The sequence below is a fragment of the Azolla caroliniana genome, unplaced genomic scaffold (assembly GCF_043228905.1).
Source record: "Azolla caroliniana isolate FFs.n. ecotype wild unplaced genomic scaffold, voAzoCaro1.0.p SCAF_18, whole genome shotgun sequence".
Lineage (NCBI taxonomy): Eukaryota > Viridiplantae > Streptophyta > Polypodiopsida > Salviniales > Salviniaceae > Azolla > Azolla caroliniana.
Genome location: NW_028230453.1, coordinates 3,694,277 through 3,713,986, shown reverse-complemented (window position 1 = coordinate 3,713,986; position 19,710 = coordinate 3,694,277). Strand labels below are relative to the sequence as shown.

Below are 19,710 nucleotides of genomic sequence, written 5' to 3'. Positions count from 1 at the left end.
TACAGTGGCATCTACTGAATTAAGAGATATCATGTATTAAGTATATAATAGAGAGGTGAGAAAATTGGGAGTGGAACCCCCAAGGTCTAACACTTCTAGTGTAACAACTTACCAATAGGGAGTAAGCTCATTATGATTAAAAAAAAATAGAGAGAGAGAGAGAGAGAGAGCCAATGGAAACCAGGAAGGTCAAGGGTTCAATCCCTACATTCCACAAGTGGCATTTTCTGGTAAAGAATTTCTTAGCTAATGTTAGTTGCAACTTGCAAATTGTGGGCGATTGAAATTTGATATATACATGTACATATATAGATAATAGGATATAACTAACTCCTAGCCTCAGTCATTCAGTCATTGATTTATCTGCTTAATCTTTTCAGAATGATCTCTCTCTAGCAATCTCCACTGATCAGTGAGGAGAGGATTCTTCTTCTTCTTCTTCTTCTTCTTTCAATGGCGAGGAGTTATTCCACAGCTTCATCTTTGGATCCCTGTTCTCCATCTGGCGTCTGCACAATGTGATGACGATCACTCTACCCCTTGGTTTCGGGCTCGGATTTGGACCTCCTCCTCCTCCGGACCAGCTACCTTCTGTTGATGCCTTCATATCCTCCATCCAGAAATGTAGAAGAGAGAAGGATCTCACGTGTGCCACATGCATCCACACGCATGTATGCGGCAATGGGCTTGAGGATATTGGAAATTATCTCGTTCCTATGTTTGTGCAGTGTGGAAGCATCAGTGAGGCCCATCGTGTCTTTCTGGGGCTTGTTGATCGGAATGAAATCTCTTGGACATCCCTCATACAAGGATATCTGCACTCTGGAAACCCAGAATTTTCCCTCTCTCTGTTTGAAGAAATGCAAGAAGCATGTATTGAGCCTAGCATATTCACTTTCATGGAGCTACTGAAGGCGTGTACAACATTGAAATGTGTGGAAAAAGGGCAGGAAGTGCATGCCCAGATAGTATTTGAGGGGTTTGAAACAAACCAAATACTAGGGAATACTATCATTGACATGTATGCAAAATGTGGATGGCTCTCAGATGCCTGGGACATATTATACAACCTAGATGCCCAAGACGTTGTTTCATGGACTACCCTTATTAAGGGATACACAGAACATGGGCTAGGGCATGAGGCCCTTTCTTCTTACAGGCAGATGCAATTTGAAGGAATATCACCAAATGATGTGACTTTTCTTTGCACATTGAAAGCTTGCAGTACATTGAAAGAAATTGACATGGTTTTAGCATTGCATACAGATATAGTCAAGGAAGGCTACGAGATCGAAACCTTTGTTAGCAACACTCTGCTAGATACATATGCCAAATGTGGCTTCTTTTTGGAAGCAAAAGATGTGTTTGATGAGCTCTTGGTCAAAGACATAGTTTCATGGAATGCTCTCATTACTGGTTATGTTGAATATGGGTTAAACGAAGAGTGTCTTTCCTGTATGAAAGAGATGCAATCACAGCATAGTCTTTCTCTGGATGATGTAACTTTTATTTGCTGTGCCAAAGCTTGTGGCAACTTGGGAGCTATAGAGACTGGCCAACATATTCATGTGCTAATAACCAAGCAAGGATTTGAAACAAATCATTTTGTTGGAAGTTCATTGGTGGACATGTATGCAAAGTGTGGTTTGCTTTTAGAAGCCCAAATGTTATTTGATCTCTTTCCATCTCGAGATGCAGTCTTGTGGAACTCTTTGATATCCGGCTATGCCAATCATAAATATGTTGGTGATACCTTGAGATGCCTGGATCAAATGCAACGAGAAGGATCATGTTTGGATTCTGTCTCTTTTGCTTGTATTTTGAAAGCATGTGGAAACATAAAGACCATAGATGAAGGACGGAAAATGCATGCCAATGTTGTTATGGAGGATCTTGAAAGAGAGCTCAATATTTCTAATAGTCTATTGGAGATGTATGTAAAGTGTGGTTTGATCGATGAAGCGAAAGAAATATTCAATGAGCTCTCAATTCGAGGTATGGGATCATGGAATTTGTTACTGTCTGGCTATTTTGACCATGGATACTTCAAGGAAGTACTCAACTGCATTGAGCAGATGGAGTTAGATGGTGTCCCCCTTACACCTTATATGTACCTTTGTGGCTTACATGCATGTGGAAACAGTAGCAATGTATCCAAAATTCAAGAAATACATATAAAAATTGTTAATCAGGGATTAGAAACACATTCATACATTTGTAGCGCTTTGATAGATGTGTATGCTAAATGTGGTTCCTTGATCGAGGCACGGAATGTTTTTGGGATGATATCGACTGACGACGTGGTCTCACAAAGTGCTTTGATTGCAGGGTATGCGAAGTGTGGTGCACTTGTAGAAGCCCAAGAATTGTTTAATGACTTAACAGTTCAAACTGTAATCTCTTGGACTGCACTAATTGCAGGGTATGCTGACTATGGTCTTGGAGAAAAAGCCTTAGAATGTTTTGAGCAAATGCAGGTAGATGGTGTTGCTCCAGATGCTATTACTTACATTTGCAGCTTGAAAGCGTGTGGCAGTATACCATCTGCTGAGAAAGGTAGGTCTCTTCATATGTCAATAATTAAGGAGGGTTTTGAGAGTGATTCCTCTGTTTGTAGCAGTTTAGTAGATATGTATGCAAAGTTAGGATTATTTGATGAGGCATGGGAGGTATTTGATGAGCAGCCAGTGCATCCTATAGGTTCATGGTCTGCACTCATGGCTGGATATATTCGACATGGATATGCTGAGGAAGCTCTCTTATGCTTGGATGATGTGCAATCAGGAGGACTGTGTCCCTGTGCTGTCACCTTTCTTCTAGGTTTGAAAGCTTGTACATGTCTAGGAACCTTAGATGAAGGTCGTCGTTTACATGCTCAAATTGCAAAAGTGGGATTTGAAGCAGATCCATTTATAATCAGCATTTTAGTAGATATGTATTCAAAATGCAGTTCCCTTGATGAAAGCCAGAAAATGTTTGATGGACTTTTAGATCGAGATGTAGTCTCATGGAATGCATTGATTTCAGCTTATACTGATCATGGATTTGCTGAGAGAGCTATAGAATGTTTCAAACAAATGGAAGCAGAAGGAATATATCCAAATGCTGTCGCCTTTGTTTGTTGTTTGAAAGCATGTAGCTGCAGTGGATATATAGACCGGGGCCGTGAATTGCATGCCAAGATTATCCAAGATGGATTTGATGAAGATCCTTCCATTGGTGGGGCATTAGTGGTAATGTATACTAAGTTCAGCTCACTGGAGGAAGCACAAGATGTGTTTGATGAGCTTCTAGTTCGAGATACTGTGCCATGGACTGCACTGTTGGCTGGATATGCTGAGTATGGACTTAATGAGGAAAGACTGGACTTCCTAGATCAAATGCAATTGGAAGGCGTTGTTGCTGATTCTATCACATTTCTTAGTACTTTGAAAGCCTGTGGAAGCATAGGCAATTCAAGCAGAGGAAGAGCTATACATATCGATATTGTCAAGAGAGGATTGGATACAGATCTTTTGATCTGCAACACATTGGTGGACCTTTATGCTAAATGTGGCTCACTCTCAGAAGCTCGGGAAGTCTTTGAGAAGCTTCCCATCCAAAGAATCATCTCCTGGAATGCATTGATTGCTGGATATGCTCGGCAAGGTGAGAGTGAAGCCGTCTTTCATTTGTATGATAGGCTTAAAGGAGAAGGGATTGAGCCCACTGAAACAACATTTCTCAGTATTTTAAGTGTGTGCAGCCATAGCGGTCTTCTTGAAGAAGCAAACATGTATTTTAATACTATGACAAACGACTTTGGAATCATTCCTACAATTAAGCATCATAATTCCTTACTTGATCTCCATGGTCGAGCCGGGCAACTCGATGAGATGGTTAGAATAGTGAACATGATGCCGTGTGAGCCTGATCTTGTTACATGGAAGATTGTGTTAGATTGTTGCAGGAAGTTGGGCAATATTGACCTTAGTAAACAGATTTTTGAGTGTTTGCTGACACACAATCAGAAACGTCATTCTGATATCTTTGTCTTGATGTCCAATATCTATGTAGATGTTATGGAAGAATAATGAATGGAATCTGATGATCGATTTGTATCAAAAAATCTGTTCACAACATAAGTGTGAGGTTAAATGTAAATACAAATCCTCGTTGTAGATCTCAGCAGCAAACTGTTGCCTCATTGAATCATGGTTTCTGCAAGTTGGGTGCAGCCCATTTGATTGAAATATGCTCTTCCTTGTAGATAGACACTCTAGACAGCTGATGCAAGCAAGCCTCTAAGAACCACTGGGGAAAAATGCACACCATTGATTTGGTGTACTAATGCATATATTGTAAATGATTTCACAAGAAGAGATCAAATGAACCACAAATGCAAGAGATCCATGTGAAGAAACCAAGGATTTCACAAACAATTTTCATTTGTAAATTTGTATAAACGACCATTCTTGCCATCTGAAGCCTATACTTTAGTTGTAATGTCTCTTGGTGCAAGGTGTGGCATCCATGCATGATGCAAAAAAAGGTTCATTAAGTAAAAATCTAGCGGCTCCAAAACATTCACAATTAATGAGACGTGACCAAAGAGGTTGTTTAGCTTAAGGCTGTTGTGCAGTATATATAATGGGTTCACATTTACCTGTAGGTCTACTGCTTGTTACAGAATAATATAGGAATATATATATATATAAGAGAAATGCTAATAATTGGGTACACCTTTGTGCTCCCAAATCCCAAAAACGTGTACTGGTTTTATCTCATTTCCTTGATTGTGAATATTCACACTGCACAGTTTGGAAGTGTGTTGGAGCATGATTATAAAAATTATAAAAATTCATGAAACACTGTTGGATATATGGTTATGTATACTGGAAAATGAGAGCAACGATGTGCAAATCCAAATATTCTGTATAGAACACAATTTTTCCTGAGTCAGAGCTCTAATGGATGCATCCAAAGTTGTGCAGTTAATTTGAGGTACATCCATCTTGTAACAATGGATGGACTCTGAACATTGGCTGTATTTGCAATTTTGCGTGAATGAACTTCGAGATGCAAATCTTCCACCATTGTTTAGAGATGTTTATAAATGATCTTGGGTTGTTGATTTTCGTGTATTGTGATGTCTGATGCAACTTTGATCCTTATTGAGATGTGCACATGTGAAACCTCACAAAGAGAATATATGGTTGTTTTTGAGGAATGTTTGGATGTATTTATAAGTGGTTATCTCATTATCAATCGACTTGCATTGTCTTCAAAAAGCTTGCATTATAAACCCAAGTAGGTAAGATGTAGCAAACATGCATCATAAAGAGCAGGTATGTTGTGTCACCACATTCTCCCTGTTCTAAATCACGTGTGTGCACACGTGTGCATGTACAAATCAAAGGACTGTGCATGGAACAGGTACTCAGCTGAAATCTTGACAATATGTTACAATTGGACAAAGAGGAAAGATCCATGAACCCCTTATGCACATGGAAGCTTTTGAGGACTAGATAATGAATAGCATGGAAAAACTTCAAAATGGCAAAATGCAGTCATACTTAACCAATTCTCAGCATTGCTAAAATAGTGTGACCGAATCACTAACAAATGGATACGTTGTATTTTACCAAATCAGGCAATAGCAAAGTTTTTCCTTGAGATTTGACAAGAGAATTGGATCAAAATATTGTACAAAGAATGGAACAGAAATTAACTTGTCGTCTATCACACAATTATAGCAGAATCTTATGTGAATGGACAGAAAAACACAACAAGAACCATGGCATAATCAGGGCCCCAACCCAACACGGCACTATTGATTTCTCATTTGTCTCCAGGTCATAACAGAGTAGAATCAGTTTAAGGTACAATCATTGTTTTATTGGTTTGTAGTTTTCAAGAACGCTTTCAACACAATCTCAAGGACAAACTTACAAGAAAGAAGGAAAAAGTGGAAGTGTATCGACATCTAGGAAAGAAACAGTGGCCTGGTTATACCAAGTAGGATGCAGGTTGAACAAAAACTAAGGCTTAGAACGAAATAAAGGAAATACAAAAGAAATTTCCATGTCTAAACAATACAACCCCATAGTCAATAGTGCCAATAGAACTGGAAGAAAACCAATAGAGCTCTATGCATTTCAGAGTTTACAGGTACATATTAAGAGCAAGGACAACACCATGAAATTGCCTCCCTACATGGGAAATTGGATGCTTGCCATACAAAAGCAAATCTCTTTGACCTAGTTGAGTCCAAGACATCTGGAAATTGGATTAAACAGTGGCATGTTAAAGAATACCTAAATGTCAATGAATATGTACGTAAAAGGACATGAGAATATGAGTCCATGTCTACTCAGCCACATTGGAAGATGTCAAAAACAAAATATACACCAGCCTAACAGAGATCTAAGTTTGAGTACTATTGCAGAGGAAAAGCAAGGACAGGAGAATACAAAACCATGTTGCTACTCAGCAAAATTGAAAGACACAAAACAAAATATAGAAGAACCCAACATCCATGTTACTAGGCAACATTGGAAGACAAAAACGCAATATAGAAGAACCCAACATCGTAAGTTTTACGATTGCTCATGTACTTGACCGCAAGACCAAACTCAAGGAAGATTTCAAACAATGAAATTTTGAAAATGTGCTTCATTTTTCATTTTCTGCTTTTGTTTTTTTCTTTTCAGTATATTTTAAATTCCCCCATTTACAACGCTGGGTAGAGTGCTTTGTCACAATATTTGGTCACACATGTCACTGGAAGAATATTTGTAATACCACCCAGAAAATACATTTAAGGCTTTTCTTGAAAAACCTTAAAATAGCAAATAAACTTTGGAAGGTGAGCATGAACCAGGACTGCCTCCAAAGATGATTAAGATGAGTTGTTTCCTTGAACTATACACAGCCTTCAAAACCATCTTCACTGTCAAAGATGAACCTCAAATATTTATACAGTATCGTTGATGTTACATGTCATGATAATAAACTACAGAGATGCACATCTCATCCAGTGATCTTTCCAAATTTTGTAACTGCATCATCCAGTACGTTTTTCTTTTGTTTCTTTGATGGCCTTGTATGACCATTGGCTTCCTCAGAGAACTGAATTGCTGTTCTAGCTCGCAATTCCTCCAAACTTTCACCTTCTTTTGCCTTCTCTATTACCTGGTAAACAAAAAGAAATCAACACTCGCATTTCATTGGACTGTAATACTAAAAATGACCATACTAGATTCATACCAAGTGGCGCCCATACAAATGGGTGCTTGAAAGTGCATTATATGCATTTGATGCTTCTTGTTTGGTGAGAAATTCTAGAAATGCAAAACCCCTATGACTTCCATCAAATTTCTTGGGCAACCTCAAACTTTTTATCTGTATTAGTACACAAAAAAATGTGTTTAGCAAAATTCTGCCAAGTATACAAAACTCAAGCCTACTTTTCAATCAAAGACAATTTGAGCTAACCTGACCAAAGGGACTAAACAGTTGCTGAAGATCTTTCTTTGTTGCTTCAAATGCAACATTTCGTACAATAAGCTTTGTTGAGCTCTCATTATTAACAGAAAGTTTTACAGGTACCAGGTCTTTTACATGACTCAATTGCAAAATAAGTGCATGCCCATCCAAAACTGTTCCCTGAATTCCATATGCAGAGGAGTGTGACAATCACAGTGCTATATAACATCTCCATGCTCAGTAAAGATACAATATTGTCTTTTTCTTTTACCTGCAATTGTTTGCAGACAGCTCGTGCTGTCTCTGGTGTATCAAACTCTGCAAATCCAAATCCCATTGATAATATCTTTCCAGACTTTTGTCGCTTCATTTTGATCTGCAAAGGATGTGTTTAGTACAGCATTCCCCTAAAATTGAGGAACTCAAGATCATGATCTGAAAAAAAGTCACTTACGACTACACTCCGAAGGGAACCAAGATTCATATTCCTCTGCAAATGTTGCTTTAATGCAGTTTCTGATGTTGAAAAATTTAGATTCTTAATGAACACTGACCTCGACTGCATTTCAATACCGTCTGAAGTATTAGACAAATCCAAAGAATGATAAACACAGTAAACTGTTACCCTTCTCCATAATAAAAATAAAACACTCTACCTCAGTTGAGTCCAAATCGGTATCTCCATTTGTTGAAGCTATAAGCTGCTGCTCCAGAGCAGCTCGTTTAACTTGATCACCTCCAATTGCCAATACTGGTCCTTTATCCACCTTTTTATGCAAGTTTCCACTAATAATCTTCTCAGGAGCCCATTCCAAATACAAAGGAACATGCCTGGTAAAACAAAATCAATCAACTTTAAAAGAAAGTCATTGCATCCATCAATACTCTAGTATAATGTTCTGCTCAGAATTGGACTTGAAAACATTTTAGCAAAGTTCAGTAAGGTTAGAATCGAGCCTCACTTAAAGCGTTTATAGGCAAGTCCCTTGAATGCTGCCCGTGCTTCAGAAACCTCAAGAAATATCACCTGGCACAGATCTTTTTCATAATTAGTCTTCCAATCCATTGAACATATTACAAACAAAAATTTATCTTGATCAACACCATTTAAGAATTTAAAACATAGAAAACTGAGCAAAATAAAGCCGCAAAAGAAGCAAATCAGTAGTTACCACAGCAAGAGTTTTCGTTGGTGGAAGGATTATTCTTTCTAAGCTACCAAACTTTCCAAACATTGTCACCAAATCTGTCTCCGAAGTCTCAAATGGAAGATTCTTAACAAGAATTACACGGTTACTTCTTTTGATCTTGTCTGCCTTCCCAGATACAAGTTCTTCAAGTATCTCAATGTTGATTCCTTCATCAGAAAGGGTCTTCTTTGTCTCAGCTATAATTTGGGCCTCGCCCAATGCCATTCTTACAGCTAGATCATCAGCTTCTGGATTTAAAAGATCACTTTTTGACAACCCATATCTCCTTGCAACATTTTCTGCGACCTAAAACGAAGAAATCCCTTTATTTCAATGTGAAAACAACCACAGATTTAGTTCTAACATGGAAAACAGAAGTTGATTGTAAACACATACCGTATCTGGACGCATGAATAAGGAATTCCAAGCTTGTGTGCTTCCACCTGCTTCTGCCGCCTTACGTTGGGCTTCTTTATCTTGCTTGAATTGATTCAATCCCGGAGCATTTGAATTGGATTTTCTACAAGGCATATGCTTTTACATTTAGAACATAAAGATTGAGGTTGTGAAGCAGCATGATAGTCAAAAGTTCTGCATTGGCAGCATGAAAAGAATGCATCTAATCTATGGAGAGTGAAAGATTCTATCATTTACAATGGGGATAAGGGCATATCTACACAGGAGGATACATCTGCAGATATCTTCTGATGTTTGTCAGCAAACTATCATACAAAAGGTGGTGTTTTCAATTGTGGAGACATCGCATAAGATTGGGAGAAAGTATGTACAAATCTGCTTGAGGTATTGATGGAGGTCTTTTAGCTGGCAAAATATGAAGTAGTCTCCCATGAAATGTGGACATATCCAAGGCTTCCATTGCCCTGCACCAACAAGTCCATAATATCAAGAAGTAACAACTTCATTAGCTTCCAGAACCTGAAACAAAAAATAATAGAAACAAACACTGGAACAAAGACTTATGACAAACCTTGCAGCTGATTCCGGAAGCATATACAAAATATAAGCAAATCCTTTCGAGCGTTTTGTCTCCTTATCAAGCACCAGGTGAACTTGAGATAATTCCCCAAATTGGCTAAACAGCTCCTGCAAATCTTCTTCACTGGAAATAAAGTCCACTCAAGAAGGTTACTCACAAACCATGATGTTAGACGGCATTTGTATCATTAAAATCCATGACATGAAGTGTGTATATTTATACCTTGTAGTATATGAAAGATTTCGCACAAACAAACGCCCTGTTTCTCCTACAGTTTCTTGATGATCAGCTACTACCTCTTCTGTGTGACCATTTTGAGTGTTTGACTTCATGGTCACATTCTCAAGGGTATCATCGATTAAGTCTTCTCCCATCTTCTCAACTGAGGATGCCTTTGTGCTTTCCTTTGATAGATGTTCTTTTTTATTTTCCTTTTTGCTTTCCTTCACAGTATCGTTTCCACTTTCACTTTCACTTTCACTTTCACTTTCACTTTCACTTTCACTATTAGCATCGGACTCATCCTCACTCCAGTCCCCCCTCACTCTTTGCTTAAGATAATCCAGATCTGAAATTGTGTCATCTCCTACCAATGCATTTGTTACTTCTGTGTCTTCAGTAACTAATTCCTCATGTTCAAACTCATCTTCGGAGGATGCTTCAGAGGCTTCATAGGATTCATCATCAGCATTCATCTCCATGACAGGTTCATAATTCTCCTGTTTATCAGTTGAATTTATTCCCTTAGTTTGCTTATCTTTCTTGCTTTTTCCTGACTTTGAATGTTTCTTAGCGTCGTTTTTCTGTTTCTTGACATGATCTTTCTGATCTTTGCCTGCAAGGGAATCATTGGCCCAAAGTTTGCTTTTGCTACGTGGTTGCATAACTTGTAAGAACTCGTTAAGTTCAGGATCTTCAACAAGGTCTTGGCCATGGTTAGAGGATTCATCTTTGACCTTTTTTTCAGCAGATGATTCTTTCTCCGTCGAAACCTCATGCACTTTATTATACGCTGAACTGCCTTTTGAATAGCGACTCCAAGGACGATCATCAAGTTCTTCACCTACTGGCCTTGCTATCTGCAAAATTCATGGAAAGGAGATATGTAATAGGGAATAGAGTCTTATATCAAGTGTGATTATCAAATCATGATATCATGGGAGAATCTATTAATTCATGTGTGCATTATGAGAAGCAAATGATATTTACAAAAGTGAAGCATCAATACTGCATGGATCCACAATCCAGAAAGAGAATTAATCATGTAGCTTATGTAGTTAGCACAGGCAAACAAGGTAGTTACAAGTTTTAGGACTACATTTCACATGCAATGGTCAGCACCACAAGTGGTATTGTTTTGAAATAGGGGCAATTCTAGGTCAATGGGCATACAACCCCACCCATCAACATTTCCATGGAATCATGGAATCATGAAATATTAGAGCTAACAATTACAAGTAAACTTGAAGTATAAAATTTTCAACTAGTTTTGAAAACAGGGCTTAGATGGTTGCAAGAGTTTCTGGCAACATACTATTCACATATCAAGATAATCATCTGCATTAACAGAATGTGTAACTAGTAAGCAAAAAGATTCTGCTAATTTTATATTTACAAACCTACTGCTCCCCACACAAGATTAGATTCAAAACTACAAGTCATAATAACCCATATTAGGTGATTATAACCCTTCAATCTTCACTTAAATTTAATTTTGAGGTTGTATAGCCTTTTCAAGCATAGATTATTAATGCATAATTTGTTCCTTTCTTATAACATCCAAGCCTCTTGTGCTAGAGTGCATATTAATAGGAACAGCTACTGACCTCACATGTAAGCCGAGAAGTATCAATGAATGATCGATTGAAAAACTTCAATGCATCAGCAGCTTCTTCTGTTGTGCGATATCCAATAAATGCAAATTGCCGAGACCGTCCATCCCTGCTTCCACAAAGTGTTATCACGAAATATGATCTTTTGATAGTGAGAAAGTAGGGATGTGGGTGTGCGTATGTGCATCAGACATGCAATCACAGGTATTCAAGCATAAAGCCTTACTGTATTATATATGATGTCGAGCATATATAAAGCCTTTCCTTACCATTAATTTATTATACAAGCACACAATACATGAAGATACGGAGATATGGAGAACAAGCACAGTGTGTGAAGATAGGTCCTATTTAGATTGTGTATCTATCTCTATCTCCATCTCCATCTGTGTGAATCATTATACAGATGAGAAGACCCACCTGGTTTTCATTATTTTGACATCTGTGACCTCACCCTTGGCACTAAACTGATCCCTGAGCCTGTCCTCCGTGATGTAGGTTGGAATATTCTTTACGCAAATCCTCGACCTGTGTATCACAGAGGAAAGAAGCAAAAAAAAAAAGGATCAGTCTGAGAGATAGGGAAGGGAGGATTGAGGCGTGGAAAGTCTTACATTTGTCTTTCTGTGTATGATTGGGAGGGGTCTCTGCTGCTCCCGTAATTTGGAGGTGGGGAGGATGACGATGAAGATTGATGGATGGATTAATGCTGCAGAAACTCTGCAGGCTCATGAATAAAACCCTAGATACAGACATACATGCATGGATACATACATACATACATACATACATAAATACATGATAAATACATATAACAAACAATCGGCAACGGTTCGGTTCGGTTTGAGAGGGGGTCAAAACCGAACCGGTTTGGAACCAATCCGTTTAAACTTTTGGAAACTTGAACCGAACCGAACCACGAAACCGTTAAAACCGTGGTTTCGTGGTTCGGTTTCGGTTTTCAACTTAGGTCAATTTTTTATTTTTAAATTTAAAATATTTCATTATTATAAATTTTTACAATTTTAAAGATGTTCCTAAAATGTGAGAATAAGGTCTAAAAATGAAATGATTGTTTTAAAACAATTTTAAAAATTTTTAAAAATAAAAACCCGTTAAACCGCGGTTTCTGATTGTTGAAACCGAACCGAACCGCGGTTTCGGTTTTCAACTTAGGTCAATTTTTTATTTTTAAATTTAAAATATTTCATTATTATAAATTTTTAAAATTTTAAGATGTTCCTAAAATGTGAGAATGAGGTTTGAAAATGAAAAGATTGTTTTAAAACAATTTTAAATTTTTTAAAAAATAAAAATTGTAACCGCAATTTCTAAATGTTGAAACCGAACCGAACCGTTTAAACCATGGTTTCGTGGTTCGGTTTCGGTTTTCAACTTAGGTCAATTTTTTATTTTTAAATTTAAAATATTTCATTATTATAATTTTTTACAATTTTAAAGATGTTCCTAAAATGTGAGAATAAGGTCTAAAAATGAAATGATTGTTTTAAAACAATTTTAAAAATTTTAAAAAATAAAAAACCGTTAAACCGCGGTTTCTGACTGTTGAAACCGAACCGAACCGCGGTTTCGGTTTTCAACTTAGGTTAATTTTTTATTTTTAAATTTAGAATATTTCATTATTATAATTTTTTAAAATTTTAAAGATGTTCCTAAAATGTGAGAATAAGGTTTGAAAATGAAAAGATTGTTTTAAAACAATTTTAAATTTTTTTTAAAATAAAAAACCGTAACCGCGGTTTCTAAATGTTGAAGCCGAACCGAACCATTTAAACCATGGTTTCACGGTTTTTTACTGTTAAGCCATGGTTTCGCGGTTTGTTGCACACATATAATGCTTGTGACTACATACTTGCCATATTTAGTGTACAAAATGAACAAACCTAAAACGCCTTGGCATACCTTGCTAACTTATAACCACTTTTCTTTGTTTTGTGATATTGTGTCCTTCCCAAATCCAATGTGCACAACTCAAACATCTTGTGCTTCCTCATCTGAATAAGATGGAATCTCCTCACATAGGGTCGGGCCCACCTCTTTCTGTCAGACTTGGATTTTGGCCCTTCTCAACCGAGTTGACGTAGATTAAGGTGATGGGTTCTGTCCACGATTGGTTGAGATGTGCCCATCATCTTCGGATTTCCCAAGCTGATCAACCTTACAATGAAATTACAACGATTGGAATCATCATATTAGTAAAGCCATGCATTTCAAATATCACACATCTTGAGAAACACAATACTTATGTAAGATTCATATCCATTGGCAATCTTTAATTTGAGCGTCTCCTTCCATTGGTCTTTTGTCATGTCATATATTGTCATCTCGTCATGTGTGAATTTGGCAATAAATTCTAACTCCGTGTAGGTTCAAAGTTGTCTAGGCATTGCATTCCACAAGTTAAGGTCTCTCATCCTCGACTTTCTCCAATGTGACTAACAAGATCTCTATTGCATTTTAGTTTAGCATTAAAAAAACGTTTTATTGACAATTCCCTTTCGTGGTTGTTGAAGAATGATGCACTCCTGTCTTTTCTTGGAGTGAAATGCTCCTCTTCCCCTATCTTTAGCCCTCTTGGAAACACTACATTAATGCATTAAAAAAACGTTTTATTGACAATTCCCTTTCGTAGTTGTTGAAGAATGATGCACTACTGTCTTTTCCTGGAGTGAAATGCTCCTCTTCCCCTATCTTTAGCCCTCTTGGAAACACTACATTAATGGCTTGTATCTTCTGCAGGTGTGCCTCCATCTCCATTTTCTTATGAAATTATCGTGGGTTTTGCCGGCATGATTGTGTAACTATACATGTCTAAGAGTTGATCCCCATCGAATCTCGGCCACACTTGAAGAACGAGATTGGGTAAAGCACATATGGTGTGAATGCGTTTGAAATGACATATGCATTAGAATAAAGCAATATATACATACTTGTATTTAGAATACAATAATGTACACAAACTTACCTTTTGGAGGAGCATCAACATTTAATGGTTTATGTTTCGATATATGGTGGGCAACCTCATTAGTCTCTGTCTTTGTTGTGTCCATGTTGTTTCTAACCTCCAACTCGTCAAATACATTACTTTTGATATCTCGTCTTACAAAAATCTTGCAACCAAAACCAAAGTTAGCACACATGCATCACTATTATAGTCTCGTATACATTGTTGAAGAACGAATCGTGCCATACCTCCCTTCACTAAGTGTTCTTTCACCCCAATTAGAATCCGAACTCTTTGGACCTGGCAACCATTCATGCAAGCAAGGCAAAGTACTGTAAATTATGAACTCCTCCACCACAAGAATATAAACTCTAATACAAAATTTCAACAACTTTTTATCCATCCATATTGTACCCAACCCAATACAATAACCATTCGGTTAAGTGTGTGCCCACTTAAGTGCACCATTCTATTAAGTGCGCTTTTTATAGAGGTCAAAATCCAAATCAAAAAAATTACATTGTTCACGATGAAATTACATCAAACGAAATTAAAACTATGTTCCAAACATTCAAAAAACAATAAAAGAGAGGAGTTTCTAACAAAAAAAAATGTTTAAAAGAATTTGTTACGTGATGGTGGGTGGGGTCTCCTGGAAATGCACAAAGAGAAATGCAAGGAAAAAAAGAACGAAATTTCGGAATCAGTCTCTCTAGTCGTAGCATTTGTGTGCGTGTTATGTGTTGTATGTGTGTGTTTCGGCGAGTCGGTAATTTTGATTCTCGTTAAAGAAAATAAACTTTCCTACTTAACCCAAATTTCCTTTTCCTTTTCCATATTCATTCATTCTTAATTATGTTTCTTTCATTCTCTCCCTCCCTCACTTTCTTAATTTTGTTTCTTTCTCTCCATCTCTCCTCCCGCCACTACCGCCGCCACCTACTCCCGCCACCGCCTTCGTTCCTTCTTAAATTTCTCCTTCTTTCTTTCACTCCCTCCCTCCCTCCTCCCTATCTCTCTCTTTCTGTGCATCTCGTTTATTTTCTTTGTGTTCCAGCCTATGCTTTCTCCGTTGCTCCTCCTCTCTCTTTTCCGGTCTCCTCCATCTCCATCTGTACTACGATTCCTTAAGCCTCCCGCCACTAGGAAGAGAATGCAAGGAAAAATCTCATCATATCCAAGGAAGTTCGTTAGGTAGGCCTAACAAAAAGGCAAAAACTCAAGGTAATATGGAATCGGGAAAAAGTGATATCCAACAAGAGTATGCTAAAACTATAAACATTTCAGGTCAATTATATCACATTAATTGATCACTTTTCTAATGAAGAAACATATGATACGAACACAGAAGGAAAAAATTTCAAGAAACCCTAAAATTTTTCAAAAAGCCCCAATTTTTTCCAGAAAACCCCTAAATGCGCAGTCGGTTAAGTGCGCACTTCACCCATGCGTTCAAAATGCAAACTTAACCGAATGGTTATTGTATTTTCCTTTCATTCACAAACATATAGGCATACCCATAAATCATTACAAAACATGCAATCAAAAGTAAATGGATACCATATGTCAACAATCATCCAATGCATGCATCCACAAGAATATAAACTCTAATACCACATATGATGGTTCATTTTGCCCAACCCAACAATCTCCTTTCACTCACCAACATGCAAGTTTTTCAAAATCATCCAATGCATGCATAGTTTGCATACATCCACAAAAATCAAAACCCTAATACATATTTCAACAACATTTTATTCATCTATAGTTTACCCATCTTTTATCCAATTTTAAGAACATTTTATCCATCCAACAATTTGTGAAAGACTCACAAAGCATTCCTAACAATCATTAGAAAAGTAGCAATCAAAAGCAAATGAATGAGAAACCAATACATACCAAGCAATCAAAATACAAACCAGGTAATATATGCAAGTGGTGATGCAAATGAAGGTGTAGGTGGTCTGAGTTCTTCCCTCCTAATCTTCGCCTTTGAGCCTCATTCGTTCACTAAGAAAAAGGGAACAATCTAGTGACGATATTTGGTTGAATTAGTGAGATGTCTACACCCTAGAGAACTCTAGAGCCACAAGTGACGCTGAAATAATTACATTTTGAAGGCTTGACATGGTCATCATGGTAGTACATGCTTTAAAGAACATGGGGATCACGATGAGGTCCAATTGGAGATGAGTATAACTAAGATGGTGGGTTACGTGATGCCAATATTAGTGACAACCTCTCTAACATACCTTTCAACTATGAGTCGATGCATTTTGTATAACATTCTCACATTCAAGATGAAGGTGACATCCATGTGACATCAAGATTCTCAATTACAAGTTCTCTTTTTTGTTAAAAAGAAAACACACAATTATATCAATAAATGTGTGCAGTGAACACAACTATAACGATACTGCAATTGAGTGGTGTCTCCACTTAGACACAAGTAGTGGGACATGCTAAATCCCTCATAAGCAAGACAAAAATTACATTGAGGAAAGAATTTTGACCTCCTCCAATAAACAAAACTACCAGATCACTACTCCTATTAACTTTCGTAAATATTTCAACTCCATGCCTAGTACCATCGAATACAAAAGCATTGTGCATATCATGATTATGATGTAAACAAGTCCACTTGTGAATTCTGCAAATGCTCACTATATTGACATCAAATAACAATGTGACAAAACTTGTCAAATCAAAGAATATGTTGACAAATTCGACGACCAATTAGATAGTGTATGAAACAATGTTTATTATCTTCCACTTGAACTTTGCAAATGATGTGATTGGATGTTGCTAGTCCACATCTCTTTGCAACTAATTACAACGGTGTCGTGCCTTTCCGCTCCGGATCGTTTGCGTGAGTCGGGTGGGAACCACTGGGGTTTTGGACTAGGAGGAGGAAGAATTTGAGACAAGTTTATGGTTATGGACAGATTATTAGAAAGATAGGTAAGTTACGAATCTCGTGAATCCCACGAGTTTAGTGTATTTAATCAATATTTAGATAATAAGAGACAATTTTGATCACAAATTCGTGAATCCCACGAATATATTATATTAATTGGTGTTTTAGGAAATATATCCAATTTCCCAAATATTTTTCACACACCTATTACATTGTGCTCCTCATCCTTATATAGTGATGAGAGAGTCTTCACAATCCAAACCTTTTTCTCTAACTATAGACTATATGCTTTATCTAAATATAGTTTTTATGCACAGTGTATGTGCATGATTAGCTTTATATCCCATCTTTTCTTTTAACTCGAGTGTGTATGTATGAGTAACTTTTTGTACCATACATATCTAGAATATTTACATGGGATAAAGTTTAGCATAACTTTAAAATTCATAATATGTTAGTATAGTGATAAAGCTTAACATTATTAACATGGACGTGCAAGGTTCGAATCTTGCCCTATGCATGTAATATATATTTTTTATACTTTCTTCTATTTACAAATATGTCTCTTCATCCGGTGAGAGACTCTCACCGGCCTTCTTCATCCGGTTCTCACCGGGTCTCCTTACCGGGTCCTCTTCGTCCGTTTCTCACCGACTCTCACCGACCTTCTTCATCCGGCTCTTGCTAGTTCTACTTGATCCGGTTTCGGTCATTACCGGTTCCTCCCGGTTCTCACCGGGTACTCCATGTCCTATCCGGAAAGACCAAAAAATAAATTTTCACGTAGTGTGCGAATTACACTACGACAACGGTAAATCCCCAATTAATATTCTCAAAATGAATACCTTTTTAGAATTGGCACTATAGAATGCTAATTATGTTTCAATATCTACCACCATCCATAATTAGAGTCACAAACATTCCGTTGTTGTTCAACTATTAGATGATAGTCGTCAAAGAGACTGAATGGAGCAATGATACAATAGATTAGTTGTTACAAAACAAGCAATTAAACCAATAATAGAACATATCCCTTCCATGCCAAAATAACAATAGACAAGACACGAATCACCCAATTTGCAAAGAATTACAATTCTCTATAGAGTGCTTATTGCCATGAGACAATGAACTATTGATCATATGAAGAATGGAGAATTTTAAAATTGTAAATAATCGAGAGTGATTATGAGCAACGGAAGTGATATGTGTGTGTGGGAGAAGGAGAGAAATAGAGAGAGAGCTCGACGTATATAGAAAAGGCAAGTAAAAAACTGTATTAACAAGGAACAAAGTACAAGAATAACCAAGAACATTACAAGGGAGGTGAGAGAGCACTTATATAGTCACCTTCCCACTATTCTCTTTCTACAACCACCACTTAACTAAAGAGAGGTGGCATCTTAGTTACACTGAATATGTGTCATAGAATTAGTTACTCTAGTAGATGGTGGGGTGTTCACACACTAGGGTGTGTTCCCACACTAGGGGAGTTGAGTTTGATTCTCAACACACCCCAATGCAACTTCCGAATGTCGAAAAGTTGGTTCAGTTCGGTCTTCGAAAGATTTCGATTCAGTGGAATAGGCTTCGACTAGCCGGTTTATCGTTCTACTCTAACGTACTCCCCCTTACGCACGGTTGGTCAGTAATCGAGAGATCGAGGTTCATCGCGAATTGCCGCAACTTGTCAATGCTCACGACTTTCATGAATATGTCGGTCGTCTGCAAATTCGTGCTAATGTATCGCATATCGATACCTCCAGCCAAGACACGTTCTCAGATGAAATGGTAGTGCACCTCAATGTGCTTGGTCCGAGCGTGGAAGACTGGGTTGCGGGCGGGGTGGATGTTGCTCATGTTATCGCAATATAGGAGAACCGGATCCTCGATGGGAACACCCAGATCCTTCAGGATTCTTTTGAGTCAAACGACTTCACATGCGGCGATAGTTGCGCCCTTGTATTCGGCCTTTGTGCTCGACATTGCGACTCTCAACTGCTTCTTACTACTCCACGAAATGGCTCTGCCACCGAGTGAGAAGACAAAGCCGGATGTGGATCATTTGTAAGTTTTGTAATCGGCCCAATCAACATTGGTATATCCTTCGAGTCGAATTGAAATCCTCGATTTGTAGAGAATACCGAAATCCATCGTCTCACTCACATAGCATAATACTCGCTTAACACAGTCCAGGTGGATGTTTCGTGGTGTCTATATGAACTGGCTAAGGAGACTGACTGAATAACTTAGATCAGGCCGAGTGATGGTGAGGTAAATTAAGATGCCGACCAATTGACGGTACTGGGTTGTCTCGCATCCTGTAGTTCTAGAGTCGGCATCAA

General features: G+C 37.7%; 2 protein-coding genes across 2 annotated transcripts; one reads left to right on the top strand and one right to left on the bottom strand.

Moving 5' to 3' along the window:
• Positions 1–408: 408 nt before the first annotated feature.
• LOC147852127 (pentatricopeptide repeat-containing protein At2g39620-like) lies at positions 409–4,462 on the top strand. The gene is made up of 2 exons (XM_087333983.1): positions 409–2,556; positions 2,701–4,462. The coding sequence occupies exons 1-2, from the start codon at positions 522–524 to the stop codon at positions 4,071–4,073; spliced, it is 3,408 nt and encodes a 1,135-aa protein (XP_087190109.1). The 5' UTR covers positions 409–521; the 3' UTR covers positions 4,074–4,462.
• A 2,297-nt stretch (positions 4,463–6,759) lies between these two features.
• Positions 6,760–12,237, bottom strand: LOC147852126 (nucleotide/nucleic acid binding protein). Its single transcript, XM_087334094.1, has 15 exons — positions 12,101–12,237; positions 11,907–12,014; positions 11,481–11,595; positions 9,877–10,733; positions 9,646–9,777; positions 9,446–9,538; positions 9,054–9,177; positions 8,640–8,963; positions 8,430–8,494; positions 8,124–8,298; positions 7,922–8,026; positions 7,739–7,843; positions 7,477–7,647; positions 7,249–7,383; positions 6,760–7,173 (listed from the first exon to the last, which is right to left on the bottom strand). Coding segments are annotated over exons 1-15 (2,673 nt in total). The 5' UTR covers positions 12,103–12,237; the 3' UTR covers positions 6,760–7,011.
• Between the last annotated feature and the right edge of the window lie 7,473 nt (positions 12,238–19,710).